This window comes from Chelmon rostratus, chromosome 2, assembly GCF_017976325.1.
Source record: "Chelmon rostratus isolate fCheRos1 chromosome 2, fCheRos1.pri, whole genome shotgun sequence".
NCBI classification, from domain to species: Eukaryota; Metazoa; Chordata; class Actinopteri; order Chaetodontiformes; family Chaetodontidae; genus Chelmon; species Chelmon rostratus.
In genome coordinates, this window is record NC_055659.1 from 8,926,766 (window position 1) to 8,947,137 (window position 20,372).

The following is a 20,372-nucleotide window of genomic DNA, read 5'->3' on the forward strand; positions in this document are numbered from 1 at the left end:
AAGTGCATCTATCCAAGTACAGTTTTGTGGCACTACTTTACTACTCCTCTGTTCTCAGTGACTTGTAACTTTGCTGAGACCGATATAAAATATAATCAACAAATAAAGATAAAGACTTTACCTCCAGGAGGAAATTCACAAGCTGCCCAGCTATAACTAAAATTACCCCCCAGAATTACCAGCTGCAACATTAGTGAGAGGTGATGTGCACATTAAAGCATCAAAAAGAAACCCTTGTGAAGCATGAGTTTGTTTCCTTGTTCCTTTAATGCAAATAGATGATAAATCAATCCATGAACACAGAATGAAGGTGTTACACATGTTTAATGCATATATCTGTATGTACAAAAAAGCCATCAAAAAAACAGAATATGGTAACAGTCATCTTTCACATGTTCACAGTAATGTTTTTTTTTCTGGCCAGGAGCCTCGTTTCTTCAGAGAGATGTTAATCTGCTCTGTTAAGGCATAAACCAAACATATTAGTCAGTGAAGTAGTATGTATGCATGATGTCAATGTATAAACTGAGGTTATGTGGACAAACACATACATATATATTGTGAATGAATGCATTTCAAGTTATTTGCAGATATTAGAACACAACGACTGCTGTTCACAGACTACTAAACAACTGTCAGGATAATATCAAGTATATAACAGGACACTGCCTATGGTTTGGCAAGTTTATGGTCCCATGCCACTAGGAAGGTTCATGATCAGTCAAATGAAACACGTACACTCAGTTATTGCTGAAATGTAGGCAAAAAAAGATCCCTTTGCAATAAATTGGGCCCCAATGTGTCCCCCATTTGTTCCAACTTTGAAGGATTTATAACATGAAACATCAACAGAGAAGGAGGAAAAACATACAAAGTACTGCAAGCTGCTGCATTTCAGCAATATAAAATAAGTAGCATACACATACAAAATATTATGAAAAGTGATAGCATGGAAGAAAACAAAAGAAATAGGTCTTTCTCTTCGATGGAGTGAGCTCCCCTCCCTCACAGAGGGAAACAGAACAGGACTGTCTTAGGGACAAAGACAAAATAACACTGCAACTCTTGAGTCCCTCAGTCCAGTAAGGCTAACAGCTTCAAGTGCAAACGTTGGCCATGGCCTACTGAATAAGTCACAAAAGTGTTCAAGTGCAACACAGCTGTCAGACCCTACAGAAAATGAAATCCTGGGTCTTTACACCCTGAAGCCTTCTGACTCAGTCATACAAGACTTGTAAAGCGATATTACGTAGCTGCCAGTTGTTCCACCATACGCTCGGAGGGTCTTATGCATAGCCAGCAAGTTGACGTGCTCATGCCGACAGGAGGCTTAGAGGTGAGTTGTCCAGGATGTATTCACCAATGCCAACAAAGTACATAACCTGTGCAATGCCGAACAGAGGAGCGATGACCAGAGCCCGACAGCCAGCACCCTTCAGGAAGGCAGAGGGTCCCTCCTTCCGCATTATTTTACTGTGGAGAACCAGGGTGGTGGGTTTATTTATATGCACGCACAGACAAAAAAAAAAAAAAAAACAGTTATGCAATAATGAATGACTCAACTGTCTTACCTCACACAATCCACAACTCCATTATAGGCCTCCTCACTGGATCCTCTGTTCAGTGACTGCAGTCTCGTCTTCACCACTGGAAAAAAAAAGGGGCAGCAACAACACATGAGGCAACATTCAGAAACATTACAATGTTGTCAGTAATAAAACAGGGCACGTCATGGCTGAGGTGGCTCTTAAAACTCACCATCACAAGGGTTAACAGCAACAGCAGCAGTAGATCCTGCCACACAGCCTGAGAGGAAAGCCCAATAGAAGGGGGACGACTCCTCGGGACCAGGCTTGCCCAGGCGGTTCAGGTTGGCAAACAACGGGAAGTAGACAATAGAAAAGGGAACGTCCCTAAAGGAAATGAAAAGGAAATGTGTATTCAGACTGAAATCCTTAAACAAAAGAAACTGGTATAAAAAAAATAAATAACAACGTTCCTCTTCAGGAGGGAATAAGAGTTTTACCTCATCAGTGTTGCCCCCAGGCCTTTGTAGAGCCCCTGGATGCCCTGCGTGTAGACGAGCTCCTTTGCGATCTGTGTGGCAGATACAGCCCGTGGTGCTGAGACCGCCGTGCCAGAGTTGTAGGAGCGGCTGAGCATGGTGTTGGTGGCCACTAGCTTGGTGGGCGACATCATGACTGGTTTTTGCTGCTGGGCCGCTTTGGACAAAAGACAAAACATATTAATATATGTTTGTTGTTTATCACTGGGGCTAAGACGCTGTGACTGAAGTCAGCGTCTAAACATAATATTCAACATCAATTTTGTCTCCTCACCGACTCTGCCTGCATCCTGTAGCTGTATCTTGAGCATTTCCATCGGGGTGGTGACAATGACTTGGCACATGCCTGCACCACAACCTGCCAGCATCTCTTTGAACACTGTCAGCCCCTTTCTGTCAACAGATAGGAGAAATATTAAGTACCACAGTTGATGGGACCCTGTATTTTCCTAAGACAATGATCTCATGAGACAATGTTGCTTACCCATCCTTGGCGAGGTGATGCCTTAAGAGGTCATTAGCAGCCAGCTTGATTGCCTTCTCAGGGGTGACCAGGGTCAAATTTACAGCAGCACCTGAGGAAAAACAAACATACAGTTAGCTCTGAAGTCACAATCAACCTTTTATTTAGCACATGTACAAAAACATTCCCTGCCACTATCATTACAACATCAGAATGTAGTAAGTCCACTGCATAGCTAGTCTACACACAGACGAGACAAATGCTCAATTTAAAGTAGCTTCAGTCATGATGATGGAGGGGGATTATGTCAAGAGAAATTACATTAAAACATGAGTTTCAGAAGGAACATAAGGAACAAATCAAACACAAGACAAGCAAAGAAATGGGGAGGGTGAGGAGTACCCAGAGGAGATGCAAACATCAAGACTATCAAGTACAGTGAGTCAGTTCATGATAACAGGGCCCACTTTGTGTGGAGAAAACTTTAAGAAAGGAAATTTGTTTGTCTATTGAAAGGATCAAAGTTAGTAAGTAAGTTAATGCCAACAACAGACAAGAGAAATGAAAAGATGTTAAGGAAAGGAAATATTGAATGCTTCACTACGTACTGTGTGTGCAGACTTTGGGCAAACTTAAAACACTGATCTGTTACTCAGACTGCTGAAATACACCACAGATTCATTTTCAAGATCACTCTAAGTCTGCAAGGACACAATTCATAGTCTAGGAAAATGAGGATCTACGAGAAGTTGACAGGACAGTGAAGAGACAGCCAAGTCGTTATTAACAAGTAGTCAAATAATAGAACAAATAGATGGCAAAACAAAAACGTGTGCCTATAGTTTTAAATAGAGCAATATTGTAAGAACCATTTAATGATTTGCCTCCAGCGTGGCTGCGCCTTATCGGCTAGCCTTCAATATCCCAGGGGGACCCAAGTCTGTAATATGAAAAACACAGATGCAAACAAACAGCATTCCTCACACAAGCAGAGACCCAGACTAAAGGTCTCAATTTTCCTCATATTGAACTACGTCCACAAAGATTTCACTTTTACCTTTTCTACATTACATCAATGAGCTGATAATTAAAACAGGACATGTGTTTTCCAATTTACGGCATGAATGCTATTAATACACCAGATCTTAAAGCTGCAAAAACCACTTTGTATGAGAAAGGCTATGGCCATCTCTCTTTTTTTTTTTTTTTTTAAACTTATTCCAACTCTTAAGTATATTTTTAAGTAAATCAAGCAACCCATGCACTCAAAATACACTATATCTGAAGCCTGTTATCATATAATCAGTGTTCAGCCTCACTCTAGAAAGATCTTACCCCCTCCTACATTTAATCCTCTCCTACATGCCCTAGTCTACTGGTTCTTAATATTCAGGTGTGTATAAATCTTACCTCTGTACATTCCAAAGTAACCCTCTGATCGAACTGTCTTGACAAGGCAGTCCATCCTACAAAACAAGAAGACAAGAAAAATATTAGTGGTACAAACCAATTAAGGTCAGCGACTTAAAACATCCACTAAAATACTTTAGAGAGCCTTAATTATTAAAAACCGGGAATAATAATTCAAAGCCAGTTATTTATCACAGTGACAGTCAGGGTCGAGGAACAGTGGCTGCTGTATGAAACACAGACACTCATAGGGTAAATGGAGCAGTAAATTTCCACCCTTCAAAGGCATTCGCCTCACCTCATTGGAGAGCAATGACAAAGATGAACACTCATCATGGTCTATCAAGTACGGAATGTTCCTAATTCTACACAACACCCTGATGCCCTGCATGTGTCATTGTGAGATTAGCAAGAGGAGCACTGGATTATACCAGGATGCTGTGGGTATAAAGCCAGGAGATTTAGCAAACAGAGCGTTGGCGTGTATGTCATACGAGACAACCGAAACTAAAAATACTTACATGCTCTTGTAGACCTGCTGACCTTGTCTCTGATTCTGCAACCTGGTCTTTGCCAAGTCAATGGGGAAGACACAAGTAACCCCAACAATGCCAGCAATACCTCCATTAATGAGTTTGGCTGGGAGGCTGAAAGGAGAGGACAAAAAGCACATCAATATTTTAATGTGGAAATCAGTCTTATAATAAAGGCAGGACTATAATAAAGGGCTAAAACTGTGTTGCTTGCAAATTAAAATGGTGTGAACAATTATGTGTGAACAAAATAGCTACATAACCCCCTGTCTATGGACTGATTGTACTATTTGTAGAAAAGGAAAATGAATGAAACTTACCTGATCTGCTGCTGAGACATGGTGACTTTTCAATAAGAGAAGAAAGGCGTGCAGTGAAGTGAAGAAGTGCAAAACGTAGTGATGTAGATCCAAGTGTTCTTCAGTCAAATCGATGAATGCAGTTCTAGACAGAGAAAACGGACCGGAGGTTACTTAGAGTACAAGGGCAGGTTCCTGAGTACTCATACAGAGTGTGTACACACAGCTAATCCTGGCCAGCAGCGGCTTTGGCTTATCTACAGACCGCACAGGATCACGGGACCATGAGTTCTGCTGCTGCACGATGAGCAGCACAAGCCGTGGGCGTGTTCAAGCTCACATACCGGAATACCATACATGGGCAATTCCGCCTTTCATTCATTCTTCATAACGCTATGCAGTTGAAGTTGAACTTCCAAGTAATTTTAAGATGCAGGCAGTGGAGTTAACTCCGCCGTGAACGAGTTTTCTGACAATGCAACTCAACGAGAAAGCGCCAATATTAAGCTTTTCACGTTTCGAGTAACCGTTCAGCATTTATTTATCAAGTTCTTCTATTTTCCGTGGCAGACAATTTTAGCTACATAGTTAGAAAAAAGAGAGCAAAAAGACATTTCTACACAGCCGTGTCTCACTACGGTTAAGAGCATAAGAGCATAAGAGCGAAGAGCATCTGCTCTCAGTTTCATACATAAGGTTAAGCTAGCAGGCGGAGTTAGCCAAGATACCCATTCAGAACAATACCGTCCCCAAAAGCGTACAAACTGGCTATCGTAAACAACTTAATGAACTCAAAAGGCATGATAAGTTACTTAAACATAAGATAAAAGCTTTTACTTACCAAAAGCGTGTCTTGTAGTTATTCTTTAAGATGATCTCGTGCCGTGATGTCTGCTTCTGTCGGTTTCACCGGACGCTTCTGCTAATATAGCTATGAGTAGACTGACTGGAAATTTCCATTGAGTTTTATCTGGGGGAGGGGACAGACGCGCTCAAGTCTTTGAATAACAACCAATCATCTATTAGCTATTTTGCATACGCTGAGTTGGTTGGCTATATTGAGCTACCCTTTTCTTTATTGGATGATAGACTGATCAATCAAAGTGTCCCCACAATCATGCAGTGACAAAGGTAGGAGTGAAAGTTAGAAGAGATCATTGTTTCACTAAACCTTTTTTCAAATATTATGCTTAAAAGTTAAAGGATATTATTGATTGTTGCTGATTCAGATTCATAAGATTCGTATTTTTTTTAAATATAAGCATAAGGTAGGTGAAGGGGTCAGGGAACCGTTTCCTCTCAGGATCTTGAGGTTAAGATGATCTTGGTCTCAGTGTGAGTCTACAGGCTAAGATCATAATGACATTAAGATCACTCTGGTAAGCTTGTTGGCCACACCAGTAGGATGACATCATTCTAATCTATTACTCAGGTGCATATAGGTTGGTTCTACTGATTAAAAGTAACTAAGCATATTACTAAATACACGTTTGATACATGCACTAGTCATTATTTTGTCATTGTGCTTTGTATTTCCTCTCCACTAAATTTCAGGGTGAACTACTGTACTTTATACTGTACTACATTTATTTGAAGGCCACAGTTACTAGTTACTTTACAGACTAAGATTGTACATGTAAAACATGCAAATTGGACTCCATTTTTTCAATGCTCTCAATGTAAGTTACTTAGAGACATAACAGCCTAGAACACGCAAAACAAAGCTGAAAGATATACAAGAAAAATGAATATTTTGGAAAATATATATATATATATATAATTATACTGATGGCTATACAGAATGTGTATATTTGGAGTGGATGATTATGTACAAAAGTTCAAAGTATTGTTATTGTCCCTTACTGGAAAGTGGTTTCCAGCCAGGATCACACAAAAACACACAAAAAACTGATGGACAACATAGTGGAGAGAGTGATTCAAGTTCATTCAGCGTCAAGGTCAAAGTGGGGAAAAAATGGGACAACAATCTGTGCATATAAGCAATCTACAGACAATAGTTAAATTCTATCAACAGCTTAATATGTAAATGGAAGCAAGGACAAGGGAAACCTTGTATCTCTTGATCTTCATAACAGGAACACCAGTGGCTAACAGTTCAAACTCTGTCTGAAGAGCGTGATCTTGGCACTCCAAAAGGGAAGAAGCCTTCCTCTTTGTGTAGGAACTGCAGCAATGTTTCCTGCCTGTTTTCTAACCGTGGTTCTCTGGCCTGTTCCTGTCCTGTTTGGTGACTGATTCATACCAAATACTGATGGATGTGCAGAGGACAGACTGGACAGACTATCTGCAGTGTAGAACTGGTTCAGCAGCTGCTGAGGCAGGTTGAACTTCCTGAACTGGTGCAAGAAGTACATCCTCTGTTGGGCCTTTTTGATGGCCGAGTCTACATAGGGTGCCCATATTTGGTCCAGTGTTATTGTCCCCTGACGTTGGCCATTGTTCTATTAGCTCTTTGAATGTTTTAACTGCATGCTTTTCGAATGCATCAGAAAGTGAAGGCTCTGTCAATGTAGATTGTGTTCTGAAACTTTTAAGAATTTAAAAATAACAACTTAATTTAGTTTTCTTCATAGAAATGTAAGAGATACTGAGGTACAGGCCTTCTGTATATTTCCAAAAATGTTTTTTTTTGTTGTTGTTGTGTGCAGTGTACATGTGCGCAACTGTTTGTATAAGGTTTTGATAGAAAAGAGCCAAAAGTGAATTCAACTAATAGAACTAATTCTAAAGAAAGTATTGATGTAATGAGAGAACAAAAGGTAGCAAAGTGAATAAGTTTAAGGGATTTTTTCAGGTTTTAGACAGAGCATCTGGTAAATTCTACTGAATAGCTTTCAATTGCAGGTGCACACAATGCCAAGTATTAGCTGCATGACATGGAAAATTACAGGGTGGATGCCAACGAGAAAATGGCTTTTGTTAACATTACAACTGGTTCATCTTTGATGGTGGCGTTAAATGTATAGGCACATACCATAGGAACCTGTCTGTTGCTGCTCATACATGAATGACGTTGAAGTTGTGTAATAATGGGCATACGTTCGGTCTGCAAGTCAACTCAAGCATGCAGCTTTGCACAGGCAGCATTTTACACTTACATAACTTTTCTGTTCTGGTATTTTGATCTCTTTTTGTATTTAAATGTATGTATGTAATCATCCAGCTTTCTAAGAATAGGTGAAGTCAAATCAGGAATCAAACAATCAGGGATCACATAAACATTCATTATAAACCCTGCTGACGTCAAAAAGGAGCAAGAACTCAGATGAATGCATGGCTTGGTTTTGTAAATGGCTCTGGACAATCTGACAGTCTGTGAGCATGCTATCAGTTGCTAAATAGCAGTGAACATGCACTACAGCCGTGGATGATGGGAATGTCTTTAGTTTTGCAGGTATTTGGTAATAAACTGAAGCATTGGTCAAGCTAAAGCTCGGCTACAGGAAACGTCAGGAGATCATCAGAGTCATTAGGGCACATCATGTGGGCAACATGAACATCTTTAACAAACTTCAAGGCTTTTCATCAAATAGTTGTCAACACTAAAAACCAAAAATGTCAACCTCCTGGTGGCGCCATGAATGTACCATCCGCAGAGCCGCTAACACGGCTACAACATTTCTCACATTTTTTCTAGTTGAATAAACACAACACAAACAAAACTGTGTGGTTTGTCTGAATGAAAGAGTGGTCGGCATGTGTGAGCTGCTTCTCTTGGACTGCTGATGGAAGCAAATTCCATTTCATCCACTGCTTTATCCATTAGGGTATTATGGTTTTCAAAACACCACCACGCAGGGAATTTTAGCTGGGCAACTCAAAGCATTGTGCCGTATCAGTCAGATGACTTTAGAGTCATACAAGGTCAACGGTAACTGTTTAAAGTATACAGCATAAATAATGTGTTTTTATGAGTAATGCCAATACATTTTATGTTATTAAATATGCTCTGCTTTGAAATAAAAATACTACTGAAGCATCTATTCACAATTATAAAGGTATGAACGAGAATAAAACAATTCTTCTCATAAATTTAACCTAATTTTAACAGTTAAACACATACGGGTCAAAGCACAAGAAGGCGCAGAGAGTTTGATGTACACTGACAAGGACTTTAACGATGGACTACAGATCCCAGAGTGGAGATAACACTCTACCATTCTGTCAGCTGGCCATTTGCAAGGTTAAACAGAGTGTCAGGTTGTGAGAAGGTTTACAAGCTTCCTCGAGGTTATAGTGATTCAGCATTTTACAAACAGGTTTTCCTGTCTTCTTTCCTCCCGCACAGTCCACTGTACTTTCTCTGGTTCATTTCACTTCTGTCCCAAATATACACAAACCCTCAAGGTTGCTTCAAGGTGCATAATTTATGAATCGCATCAGGTATCAGTGGAAGGGAAGCATGACTTGATAAGAGGAGTAATGCAGATGACGATCGCTCCTGTTGTCTCTTTCTGTGAGAGGACAATTCTCCCATCTCTTTAAATCTGATGTATTGTTGGTCTTTAGTTCACCGGCTTTCAAATCTATTCTGATCAAAATGCAAGAAGCTGTCAGAGCTGCAGAACCAACCAATGAGACCAAAACGGCTCAGTTACATAGAGTAACTGTCTGAGCCTGACAAATAAGTTTTTTTCATCCACACAGACACTTTAATATAGAAACTGTCACTGACAGAAGAATGCTGTGATATCCAGAAGTGACAGAATATAAAACAAGGAGATGAGAGAGCAATGTCACAGAGACCCACATGATGGATAATTATACATTTTCCCACTCTGAACTGCTGAGCTATTAATAAGCTCCAGCTGTCTTTCTGAATTCCCTTTGTGAATAGGAAACTACGCACATAAACTCTACTTGGGCTGAGATGAAATGAGTCAACAGTCAACAAAGTCACACTGTAAATCTGGTGTTGTGACCCTTCTGCGTGCACTGAGCCTGATCTTTGTGGTGCTCACTGAAAATCCATTTAATAAGCAGTGTCTCATCAATCATGTGCCTTCCAGAGTGACTCCTGAGGTAAATATAGTATCCAGGGTGACACCGCGGAGCGTCATGGCCTCGTGTTTGTTATGTAGTAAACAGAAGGCCATGGTCCGGCACAGGATGTGATTAAGTCAAGCACAGCTTAGTCAGAGCGCTATTTAGAGACCTCAGCTTTAATTGAGTTGCATTCAGAGTATCCCTTTCAGAGTAAACATAATAAGCCTGGGAGTCACGCGCACGAGTGTGCAGGAGGAAAAATACTGAAGCCGATAAAATCGCGCACGGGATCGACCCCTGGCTGTAAACTGAGAAGCAGAGCTGCAGCACAGACAGGCTGGGTAACAAAGGAATGACGGAACAGGTTGGTACAATAGGTAACAGTACAGACAGTGCAGATATCAGTGTATTTGTCAAAAGACAAAGGGTGACGACTGTGTCCTCAATCAGGTTAACTAAAAAGGACAAGCTGAGAATGACAGCAACAGAAGCATCAGAGTGGAATCATGTAGCTGCTCTACTCAGGGTACGGGTACAGACGTCTGACTGGTTTGGTGCAGCCGGCGCCGCTCACGCCGGCCCTGTGTGCGCACTCATCGCTGTCGGTCCTGCAGGCACCACAGTGGCAGCTGAGAGCCACGGGGTAGGTGAAGACAGGGTCGGCGTCGATGGGGCAGCCGGGCAGCACGGCCGTGCGGTATTCCACCTTGTCGTAGGTACAACCTCTCTGGATGAGGAAGCGTGGGCCGAGTATATCCCTCAAGTTGCTGTCCTGCTCACGGCACACAAACACACGAGTGGTCTTTGTGTATATGTATGTATACATATGTATATTTTTGACTATATTGTAAATGTTGTGATTTTATTTTATTTGTTATTCTGGGAAATTATAAAACTCAATAAAAACAAAGAGTACATTTTTGTGCATACTTTAAATTCAATGTGTCATTATTCTTTTAGTTGTTTATTTATTTTATTCAATTTCTATTTGACATTTTCTACTTTCTATGTCCTTTCATACTTCTTGATTGACCTTCCATTTATACTTTTTAAGAGTTTTCATAACCTTTTTATGTTATCTCTCTGCCTGTATGACAACATTTCCATGTTCTTTTTCCCACCTGAAGAAACCAATGACAATCTGTTCCTTCACCACAAAGGACATACACACCCTCGAGTAGCAAAATCCCATGCAGATGGTCGTGTTGATCGCCACACAGAAGTCACACTCTGGCCTCTCCACATGCAGGGTGAAGTCAGTGGGTAAGCACATGGGAACAGCTGGACTGAACAGCAGAAACAGGAGCCAGCTGGTGAACACTGCAGTCTCCATGCTTTTCCCGATCAATGTGGGAGCTGCATGGGAAGGAAAGATAAAGAGACAAATTGACAATCAGATACCAGAGAGTTTGGTCTCTTGAATTGACTGTTGTCGTCCGTACGTGCGAGACACCTCGAGGTGAGCTGCAGGCCTGATGATGCTGTGAGTCTGAACAACCCTGCTGAACAGTATTTATGCCAACATTACACACTCCACTTTTATCCAAGCCTGCCATTATCTTCGATCTGTGACGATAAAGGAAGTACTGACCATATGTCCATTATGTGGATGACATAAATTAATCATGTCTTTCATGAACAGAGTTAATATATTAACCAAGAAAAATGACGCAGTGGATCCTGCACTAGCTGAAAGCCTCGGTGCAGCTCTGGATCTGATTCTGAAACTAAACTAAAAACAAAAAACTGTGTCTGCTAGATGTCATAAAATGTCCAAAAGCTTCAATTCTGCTTGAAAGAATGCATAATTTATAAAGAGACACTCAAACTCTGAGTTTTGCTGTTCTTTCCAAAACAAACTGTTTCAATCTGTCTCTCATTTGAGTAAAAATTAACCTTAGAAAAAACACTTGACACACACACACACACACACACACACACACATTTCAGAGCACTTTCCGAACGTCCAGATGATGCTTGTGGATTGTGGGTTACAAAACTAGTCAGCATTCAGCAGTTTGTACAAGCTGTCACAGTCCAAACATGTCCTGAACATGAGCAGAGCAGAAGACATTCAGAGCAGGTTTATCTAATCAAAAGCAAAAACAGAAACATCAGCATTCATCTCTAAACACCAAATTCTTCAGATACAGACGTCATACTACTGACAAGTCACCAAGTGACTTAAAAAGGGAGAGGCACAACTTCCAACTCAACACTGCTGGACTTCAGGCATTTCCTTATCTATATTTTCGCTTAATGATTGTCGAGAATACTCAAAGTCTCTCTGACATATTAAGTCGTAATAGTGAAGCATGTGATTGTTTCTAATGGGGTTTATCTCCTCTATATTTACAGATCAGGAGGATTCAGACAGACACACATTTCTCTTGGCATTCCTGTGTCATGAACGCATAAATGCAGATTGATTTTCTTAATTTGCATTTCAACCACAGCTCTACCTCGCGCTGAATTTACATCCTCGTCTAATAACAGTTATCTTGAACATTGCTCATGGCTAACTGAAGGGCTATTACATCACAGTGAAAACATAAACAGCATAGTGTAAGTTCAACGTCCATTTTAGCAGCTCATTCTGAGCTCTTACTCACTTTTACAAACATTAACAATAAGTGCCATTTTACATTAACTTTTTAGGAATTCACTGGAACTGATGCTCTCATCAAGAGTGACTTAAGTGAAATCAACCATATAATCACCGTCCATTGCAAATATGAACAAATCATCACAATTAATATCTGTTGCCGACGGCTTCACTACCTCTTCTTTCTCATCTGCAGTATTTTTTTTGACTGTAGCTGTCACTTTCCCCCGCCGCACACTTCAGAGTTTTTCAGTTTGCATGACTGGAGTGAGAGCCGAAAACACAAACGTGATAAGTAAAGCAGCAGTAATCACATGTGACTGAGCGACACATAAAGAAAGGATGTGACAGCAGCGAACCAATCTTAACAGATTTACCTGCCCTGCCTCCTGACATTCCTCACAGCCTAACCAATAACTACTGAGGAACCTGGACATTCATAAAACCCCCGCTGGATGTGTCATTATGTCAAAGTCATAACAGAGCATCAGTACAACGCAGCCTCTGGCACACCACAGGCTTGCTGCCTTTTACAATCACTGAAATTATGGGCAACTTCAGTGTTATGTGTCCTTGATCAATCATTAACTAAAGCGAACTAATCTTTATAGACTGCTGCAGCAGTCAGAGTGGACCAGACCCCTGCTGCTTGCAGGAGATGTAGCTGAAATATCTTGTTGTTCTACTACCAGTCGGAGCGACTCTGGTACTCTTTGGATTTTTCTGCTTTTCGTCGAAGGTTTGAAGGGAAACTTTTAATTGGAGTGCAGCTGATTTAAATACGCCTGAATGTAGACTGAGCCTGAAATGCACTGAACAGCATTTTTCTTGCTGTCTTGATACATGTGGTGATTTCAGGAGCATTTAGAGGGAGGAACATTAAACTTAGCGAGATTGCATGACACAGAAATCCTTCTGAACCTAAGCATTCTTAACGACAGCTCAGAGTCAAGTGTTAGTAAAAGGAAGCTTCTTCTTAACTAACCATGGTTGGTACGGGTGGTCCAGTGGCCTCTTTCTCTGTGTGGGACTATGTGGTGTTTGCCGGAACAATCCTGGCGTCTGCTGGCATCGGCCTTTTCCAGGCCATCCGAGGCCGTAAGGAGACCAGCAGCGCTGAGTTCTTGCTGGGTGGACGGCAAATGACAGCCGTGCCGGTTGCCATGTCGCTCACGGCCAGCTTCATGTCTGGCATCACGGTCATTGGCACACCTGCTGAGGCCTACCGGTTTGGAGCTGCCTTCTGGCTCTTCGCCTTCTCCTATGCCATCATGTCGGCCATCACTGCTGAGGTTTTTGTGCCGCTTTTCTACAGACTGAACATCACCAGCGCCTATGAGGTAAGGAAATGCCACTGTGATTTATTATAACAGTAGAAAGGCTGGCTGACAGGTGCAGCAGGAAATAACATACAATTAAAGATCAATAAGTAAAGCATGCTTTATTGATAAAGCACAGAAAACATGGCTAGTTTGGAATGACCACTGCTATCAAATATTACACAGAATGCTGTTAACTATAAACTGCTATAAAAGCATTTCCTCTAAAAGGTGGGTGACATTTAAAGAAGTAAGAAAGAAACCTCTGTAACATTGTGTAAATGTGGATGTATAAACTAAACACTGTGTGTGAACCCAAATAATCACTTTAATGACCAGGTTTCCTTTTATTTCTAGTACTTGGAGCTGCGCTTCAGCCGGCCCATTCGGTTAATTGGGACGTCAATGTACATCATACAGACGGTAACTAAACATGCTTTTGCTGAAGAGGAATATTCAGCTACTTTTTGTATTTAGATAATTAAAAGCTAAAGTACAAACCTCATGGAACAAACATGGTACGTGTAAAAGCAGCTGTCTCTTCTCTTTTTGACTTTATGTAAAACTGATTCTTGATACCAGTTCCAGGATCAATATGAATCACATGCTTGTTGTGCTTCCAGCTAATTAACTAATGGCGGCCTCTTCTCTCAGGCCCTGTACACCGGCTTGGTCATTTACGCTCCAGCTCTTGCACTAAATCAAAGTAAGTCTACACACGGGCTGTTCTTAAATTAATTAGGAATAAAACGCATTTTGTGAGATGCTGCTGTCCTCCAGAAGTAACTGTGTTAATGTTTGTGACGTTTCACACTGTCTCTCTCCTGTCTACTTCTCCTGCACAACAAACCTCTGGACAAACATGGGCAGACATCATCTCCTTACAATCACCTATCTTGACCTGATAACAGAGTTTTTCTACTACTGACAAAGATAGAGCTGGCTCTTAACAACACAGGTCCAACACAGGACTTTTTGCAAGTGCCCAATTATTAAGATGTCATGTCAGGTCACACGTCACATGTTATGTCCCTTTTGGTTATATGAATCATAATGGAGCTTTTTTTTTTGTTGTTACTCAGTCACAGGACTCGATCTGTGGGGAGTGTTGGTAGCTACAGGAGCGGTGTGCATCATCTACTGCACTTTGGTTGGTACTGGGCATGTTAAAGTATTGTATTGACTGAATGACCAGTGTACCAAACAGTACACAAGAAGTGCATAATGTATACAAACACAGACTGAAGTCCTCCAGTCCAACTGTGTTTGCATCTCAAGCTGTTAGCCACCATAAGCTGTCTCTAACGTGGCCGGTGTTTCAGGGTGGTCTGAAAGCGGTGATCTGGACAGACGTGTTGCAGATGATGATCATGCTGGCAGGTTTTGTGGCTGTTATAGCTCGAGGAGCCGTACTGCAGGGAGGCCTGACGAACATCTGGAAAGACGCCGGCCAAGGAGGCCGATTAGAGGTGTTTGAGTAAGTACACAAACAGGCAGACTTGTGTCAAATGTTGTTTGTTAATAGTTCCTTCCTGGATCAGAGAAATTAGTCTGCAGCCACAAGACAAAAAAAAAATTGACAGACTTTCCTGTAACTCTTTATTGCTTTATAATCCAAGGAAGGAAACACAATAATCAAGAAAACTGAAATATGAGTGAAGCCTGCTTATTGTCATCCCACATCATTAAAGTCAGTAAAATCCTGTGTCACATGTTGTTGACTTTTATCACAGTTTTGACCCAGATCCTCTGAAGCGACATACTTTCTGGAGTATTGTCATCGGTGGCAGCGTGATGTGGGCCTCTATCTACTCAATCAACCAGTCCCAGGTGCAGCGCTACATATCCTGCAAAACCTTGGGACATGCCAAGATGTGAGTGTACCTGCAGTGCAATGCAAACATTAAGATACAGGCTGTGAGCGAAGCTTCGCGCACTGACAAGTCTTTCCACATCTCTCAGGTCTTTGTATGTGAACATGGTCGGCTTGTGGGTGACTGTGAGCCTGGCTGTGTTTTCCGGCCTCACCATGTTCTCCATCTACAAGAACTGTGACCCACTTACAAACAACGATGTGCGCACCCCTGACCAGGTATTAGCAGCTGCAACTGCCTCTCTACTCATCATCACATGGAAGTCTGCTATGCTGTTTCTTATGTAACAAAGCACTGGCCGTAATATTGGTTTATATTTGTAAACCAGTTGCTGCCCTACCTTGTGATGGATATTCTGGCAGTTTACCCTGGAGTCCCTGGCTTGTTTGTGGCCGCGGCATACAGTGGGACTCTCAGGTGAGGCCTGACACAAACAAGGGAAAATATTTGTTTGTTTGTCAGAAATGCTGACAAGGAAATGCTCTAGTAGATAAGATAGACTGCTATGGAAAGAATGAGCTGGCAATACCTGGATTATATTGCTTCATGAGGAAAGTCTGTGTCATTGTTCAACTGAACAGGTTATTGCATTTGCATTTTCAAGAAACTACCATTTAGATGCTACCTGAGACTAAGCGTTTCTGTAATTTTATCCGCTGTTGAAATGCATCAGCCTCTCTGTTCTGTTCAGTGACTAAAAGCTTACCGGTACATGTTTTTCAGCACGGTGTCTTCCAGTATTAATGCTCTTGTTGCTGTCACTGTGGAAGATTATTTACATCCAGTGTGCAAAAACCTCACAGAGAGACAGGTGACCTGGATGAACATGGGCCTGAGTAAGTTGTATGAAAAATCCTTTATTAAAGACATATTTACCCTCAATCACTTCATCATTTAGCTTGAGTTCATGGCACGTTCTGGTGATCCTGAATAGGACAGCAATCACCAAGATAACAATCATCTTTTCTTGCTATTCTGAGCAGGAAATTAAAAGTGTTTCCAGCTACACTACAGTTACAACTGATAGCTGGAAACAAAGAAAATTGTGTTTATTCAAAGACAAAATTAAATCATTACCGGTGAAGAGTCTCTACAAACAGACTTCACAACACACAAACAGTGATTAATGCCACAATAATCTCGAGGCTTTCATTGGGTAGATCTCCTGAGAAAAAGCAGGACGGGCAGGAACATGTAGGCTCTATGAACTTATTTTGGCACGGTCAGGTCAAGGGTGTGGCTCCACCAGTTCTGCAGCAGAGACAGTGTACTGCTGTCTCAGTTTAATATCGACTGTGGTTACCATGAATCTGCATGATGCTTGTAAACAAGGTCACAATGTTCCTGTTCGTTACAGTGCTGTTACAGGTGTTAATCAGAGCTCACATTTATGGGAGGGAAACAGAGTAAACAGATATCTGCAGGGTTCAGAAAGTTACATTTAAGACCTTTTTACTATGCAATTTAAGTACGATGGAAAACCAGTATGGCCTAGAAACATTTCTTATTAAATCAAATTTTTTTCAGCACTTCACTGCATTTATAAGAATAATTACCAGTGATATAATTAAGCAAATGAGCGTGACCTGGACCTAGATAAGGGACAGAAAACGGACGTATGGATTAACCCGAAAAAGTAAATGAAATTCATTTAACTTTTTGCTGAAATTGACTTATGAGACAATGAGCTTCCTAGCTATTGTCCGCAGTCGAATAAAAACCGTTTAATAACTAAGACTTTTGCCTTTTTAAATACCTATTAATGTCTTTAATTAAGGAAAGCAAATTAAATGTTTGCTGATAGGCTGGACAGGCAAGCTGCAAAAAATGTCTTTCTAAAATGAAGAGCTGAAAAAAACTATTCACCTGATAAAAATTGAAGCTTCAGTTATATCTATATCTAAATTTGATGAGGAAACTTTGTGATCACATTTGTCCTTCAGTAATCCTGATTTTACCATCTCACAGGTGTATTGTTTGGCGCCCTATGTATTGGGATGGCTGGAGTTGCTTCCTTGATGGAAAGCATTTTGCAGGTAAACCTCTCCGACACTAAGCTTGAACAGTGCTGCAGTCATGTATTGCTCTACAGCACCACCAAGTGTTGAGGATGAGGAACTACAAGCCTCCTGATCACTCTCTATTTTCAGGCAGCTCTGTCCATATTTGGCATGATCAGTGGGCCTCTTCTTGGTCTTTACCTACTGGGCATGCTGTTCCGCACATCAAATTCAATAGTGAGTATTTCCTACTACTGGAACATTCGCTGGCACAACTGCACCCTCTCACAGCACAACGAAAACTTGCTAAAAAAACAAATGTCACGCATCCAGCAAGTGCTTGAGTGCTGTCATGTTTGCTTTGCAGGGAGGACTTGTAGGAATGATCATTGGTCTAGTGTTGACTCTGTGGGTGGGGATTGGAGGCCAGATTTACCCGCCGACGGCTGAAAAGACAAATCCTCTCCCACTCAGCACTGCAGGCTGCAACAGCACAATGGGCCAGAGCCACACAACAACAGCTCCGTGGACCAGTCCAACGACTCTGACCACTCCGCCTCAGTAAGTCATGTTACATAAAATAAAGGTCCATTAAGCACATGACATGGCCACAAAGGAATACTCATTAGTGTTTTAATGTAGCAAATGAATACAAAGCACAAAACGGATTCAAGGCTTTAAACTGTCCTGAAAAAAAAAAAAAAAAACTACAACACTAAGTCATGGTCCACAAACCTGGTTAAAGCAACCCACAACTTTCCCGGACTACATTTTAGACATAGATTTCTGAAAAGGCAAAATACATTTCAAAATAAATTCTGAAATACAATGAAAAATCCTCACTCTGTGTAGATGTTTAGCTATAAACAATAAACACTTTATACCTGAGCTGCAACAAATAGATTAGTCCACTGGTAGAATATTAATCCGCAACTATTTCGCTAATTGTTTTGAGTTTTATTTTGAGGAAGAAAAAAGCTTTGCCTTTTGGGCTGTTGGTTGGACAAAACAAAATCTAATTTTTTAATGTATTCTGATGTTTTACTGACCAAACGATTAATCGATTAAACAATTTGCAGATTAATTGATAATAATGACTTGCAGCCCTCTTTATACAGTATATCATCACAAAGAACTGTCACTCCTGTTGGTGTAACACGTGTAGAATGACAGGAGGACGATAACTGAAATGATTTCCTCTGTGCATCAGTGGCCGGCCACCTCTGGCAGACTCCTGGTACTCTCTGTCATACCTCTACCTTGCTCTTTTGGGTACACTGACCACAATCGCCTCTGGCCTGCTGGTGAGCATGATCACAGGTGAGACACTATTTCCTGACCTCTACTTCCACTGAAGAGGCACACCAAAGACTGCATCCTCTAAATGTTTAATATTATAATCCGAATCTACCATAAAACAGTTATGGGAATGTGTATCAACTTCTTTATAGGTGGATGCAAGCAAGAAAAACTGAACTCTGACCTGTTTGTGAGGATAAGCGACATGAGCTGCTTCAGCTGGTGTGATAAATCAGAGGTGAGAGACTGACCTTTTTGTTAAATGACTGGCAACAAAGTCACCAAACTACACCTGATTCTGCCATGATGCTAATAGGTTGCTGAATGTTCTCTGCAGGCATCAGACATCACAGAAAAGGCTGCAACAGACTTTCACTTCGAAGCTGACAACCCAACGTACAAATACACTGACATGATGAGCAAGGATGTTGAAAAAAGCACCAAGCTATAAAGCTTCTATATCAACACACTGTTCCCTTTTTTAATAAACACATAAATGACAAACCACAATTGTTATGCTGCTGCATCCCTGTGGTGCATTTGATTTGCAGAAACAAATGATTTTAACTCTATTATTGGTATGTGCCTATTTATGTTTCTATGAATTATGATGTGTTTTATGCTAAAATTGAGACACAAAATCATTTTGATTTTACATTAAAAGCTTGACCACTAGGGATAAAGTTTGGCAAAACTAAAACTGAATTTTGTTTATGTTTCTAACCGACAGGGGTGCTTAAACAGCAGAAAAATACATATACAGGAGGAAATTGTTCTGCAACATTTGGTATAGTCCTTTAAATAAACCAGGACATTTGGGTGTTGTAGTATTCCTCAGAACAATAGGTGGGGAAAAAAAGCATTTAAAATAACACAAGGTCAACACATCTTTTGCTCCCCACTGATTGAGATTCTCCCATTTCCTTTTTAACAGTGTTGTGGCAACACTGCTTACCTCTACCCTTTGTTCTTTGATAACGGCTGCTAGCTCTATTTTCTCTAACTGAATACTGACAGGCACACTGGAATGCTGTTTAATATTTTTTAGTATTTATGACAGGATTACTGTTTTGAAGGAACAATGGCCGTCTGTTTTTGAGTTTTTTGTGTACTGCCTTTTTATTGTATATGCAAATTGTGCACTCTTCATGGACTACCTGTACCAATTAGTCACCAATTCTGCTTGTCAATAAATATTTTGTACAAAGCTCAACCGAGTTGACTGGAAACGCACATACACAAGCACACAAATTCAACAGGGAACTCCAGTGAGTGTATGACCTTCAAATGTGTGCGAGAGAGAATGCAGGATGAGAAGAAAAATACATTTACTGTGGAGTTTATAATTTGGAAATGCAGTTTCTCTTCTAATCAGGGCTGTAAAATTTATTTGAACCCAGCAAAGGAGAGACAGAGGGAGAGACTGAGCTTTGGTCTAGGTAATAACCCTGCCCTTTGTCTCCCTGGCAACATACAATAAAGGAAGTTTACAAAGCAC

The 20,372-nt window shown here is 40.9% G+C and overlaps 3 protein-coding genes across 3 annotated transcripts; 1 reads left to right on the plus strand and 2 right to left on the minus strand.

Annotated features, from left to right (window-relative positions):
* Positions 1 to 305: 305 nt before the first annotated feature.
* slc25a55a (solute carrier family 25 member 55a) lies at positions 306 to 5,723 on the minus strand. The gene is made up of 10 exons (XM_041960595.1): positions 5,612 to 5,723; positions 4,792 to 4,915; positions 4,460 to 4,585; positions 3,939 to 3,994; positions 2,550 to 2,640; positions 2,340 to 2,458; positions 2,027 to 2,222; positions 1,759 to 1,913; positions 1,572 to 1,647; positions 306 to 1,473 (listed from the first exon to the last, which is right to left on the minus strand). The coding sequence occupies exons 2-10, from the start codon at positions 4,809 to 4,811 to the stop codon at positions 1,314 to 1,316; spliced, it is 999 nt and encodes a 332-aa protein (XP_041816529.1). The 5' UTR covers positions 4,812 to 4,915; positions 5,612 to 5,723; the 3' UTR covers positions 306 to 1,313.
* A 4,126-nt stretch (positions 5,724 to 9,849) lies between these two features.
* On the minus strand, positions 9,850 to 13,461 carry tshba (thyroid stimulating hormone subunit beta a). The gene is made up of 3 exons (XM_041947892.1): positions 13,368 to 13,461; positions 10,949 to 11,133; positions 9,850 to 10,549 (listed from the first exon to the last, which is right to left on the minus strand). The coding sequence occupies exons 2-3, from the start codon at positions 11,108 to 11,110 to the stop codon at positions 10,295 to 10,297; spliced, it is 417 nt and encodes a 138-aa protein (XP_041803826.1). The 5' UTR covers positions 11,111 to 11,133; positions 13,368 to 13,461; the 3' UTR covers positions 9,850 to 10,294.
* On the plus strand, positions 13,369 to 19,455 carry slc5a8l (solute carrier family 5 member 8, like). Its single transcript, XM_041947880.1, has 15 exons — positions 13,369 to 13,722; positions 14,059 to 14,124; positions 14,356 to 14,407; positions 14,784 to 14,851; positions 15,024 to 15,178; positions 15,435 to 15,575; positions 15,664 to 15,793; positions 15,904 to 15,992; positions 16,299 to 16,411; positions 17,544 to 17,611; positions 17,726 to 17,812; positions 17,943 to 18,136; positions 18,786 to 18,895; positions 19,027 to 19,112; positions 19,212 to 19,455. Exons 1-15 carry the CDS (start codon positions 13,369 to 13,371, stop codon positions 19,323 to 19,325), a joined length of 1,827 nt encoding a protein of 608 aa, XP_041803814.1. The 3' UTR covers positions 19,326 to 19,455.
* The last annotated feature ends 917 nt before the right edge of the window (positions 19,456 to 20,372 follow it).

Excerpts from the sequence above, each read along its gene's own strand:
- slc25a55a (XM_041960595.1), bottom strand. The coding sequence starts at position 4,811 with ATGTCTCAGCAGCAGATCAG. Across the intron at positions 2,641-3,938 it reads TTACTTTGGAATGTACAGAG|GTGCTGCTGTAAATTTGACC; the intron begins GTAAGATTTATA and ends GTTTTTCCTCAG. Across the intron at positions 1,474-1,571 it reads GGAGTTGTGGATTGTGTGAG|TAAAATAATGCGGAAGGAGG; the intron begins GTAAGACAGTTG and ends GGTTCTCCACAG.
- tshba (XM_041947892.1), bottom strand. The coding sequence starts at position 11,110 with ATGGAGACTGCAGTGTTCACCAGCTGGCTCCTGTTTCTGCTGTTCAGT. Across the intron at positions 10,550-10,948 it reads TGGGATTTTGCTACTCGAGG|GACAGCAACTTGAGGGATAT; the intron begins GTGTGTATGTCC and ends TGCCGTGAGCAG.
- slc5a8l (XM_041947880.1), top strand. The coding sequence starts at position 13,369 with ATGGTTGGTACGGGTGGTCCAGTGGCCTCTTTCTCTGTGTGGGACTAT. Across the intron at positions 14,125-14,355 it reads CAATGTACATCATACAGACG|GCCCTGTACACCGGCTTGGT; the intron begins GTAACTAAACAT and ends CTCTTCTCTCAG. Across the intron at positions 19,113-19,211 it reads GCTGGTGTGATAAATCAGAG|GCATCAGACATCACAGAAAA; the intron begins GTGAGAGACTGA and ends TGTTCTCTGCAG.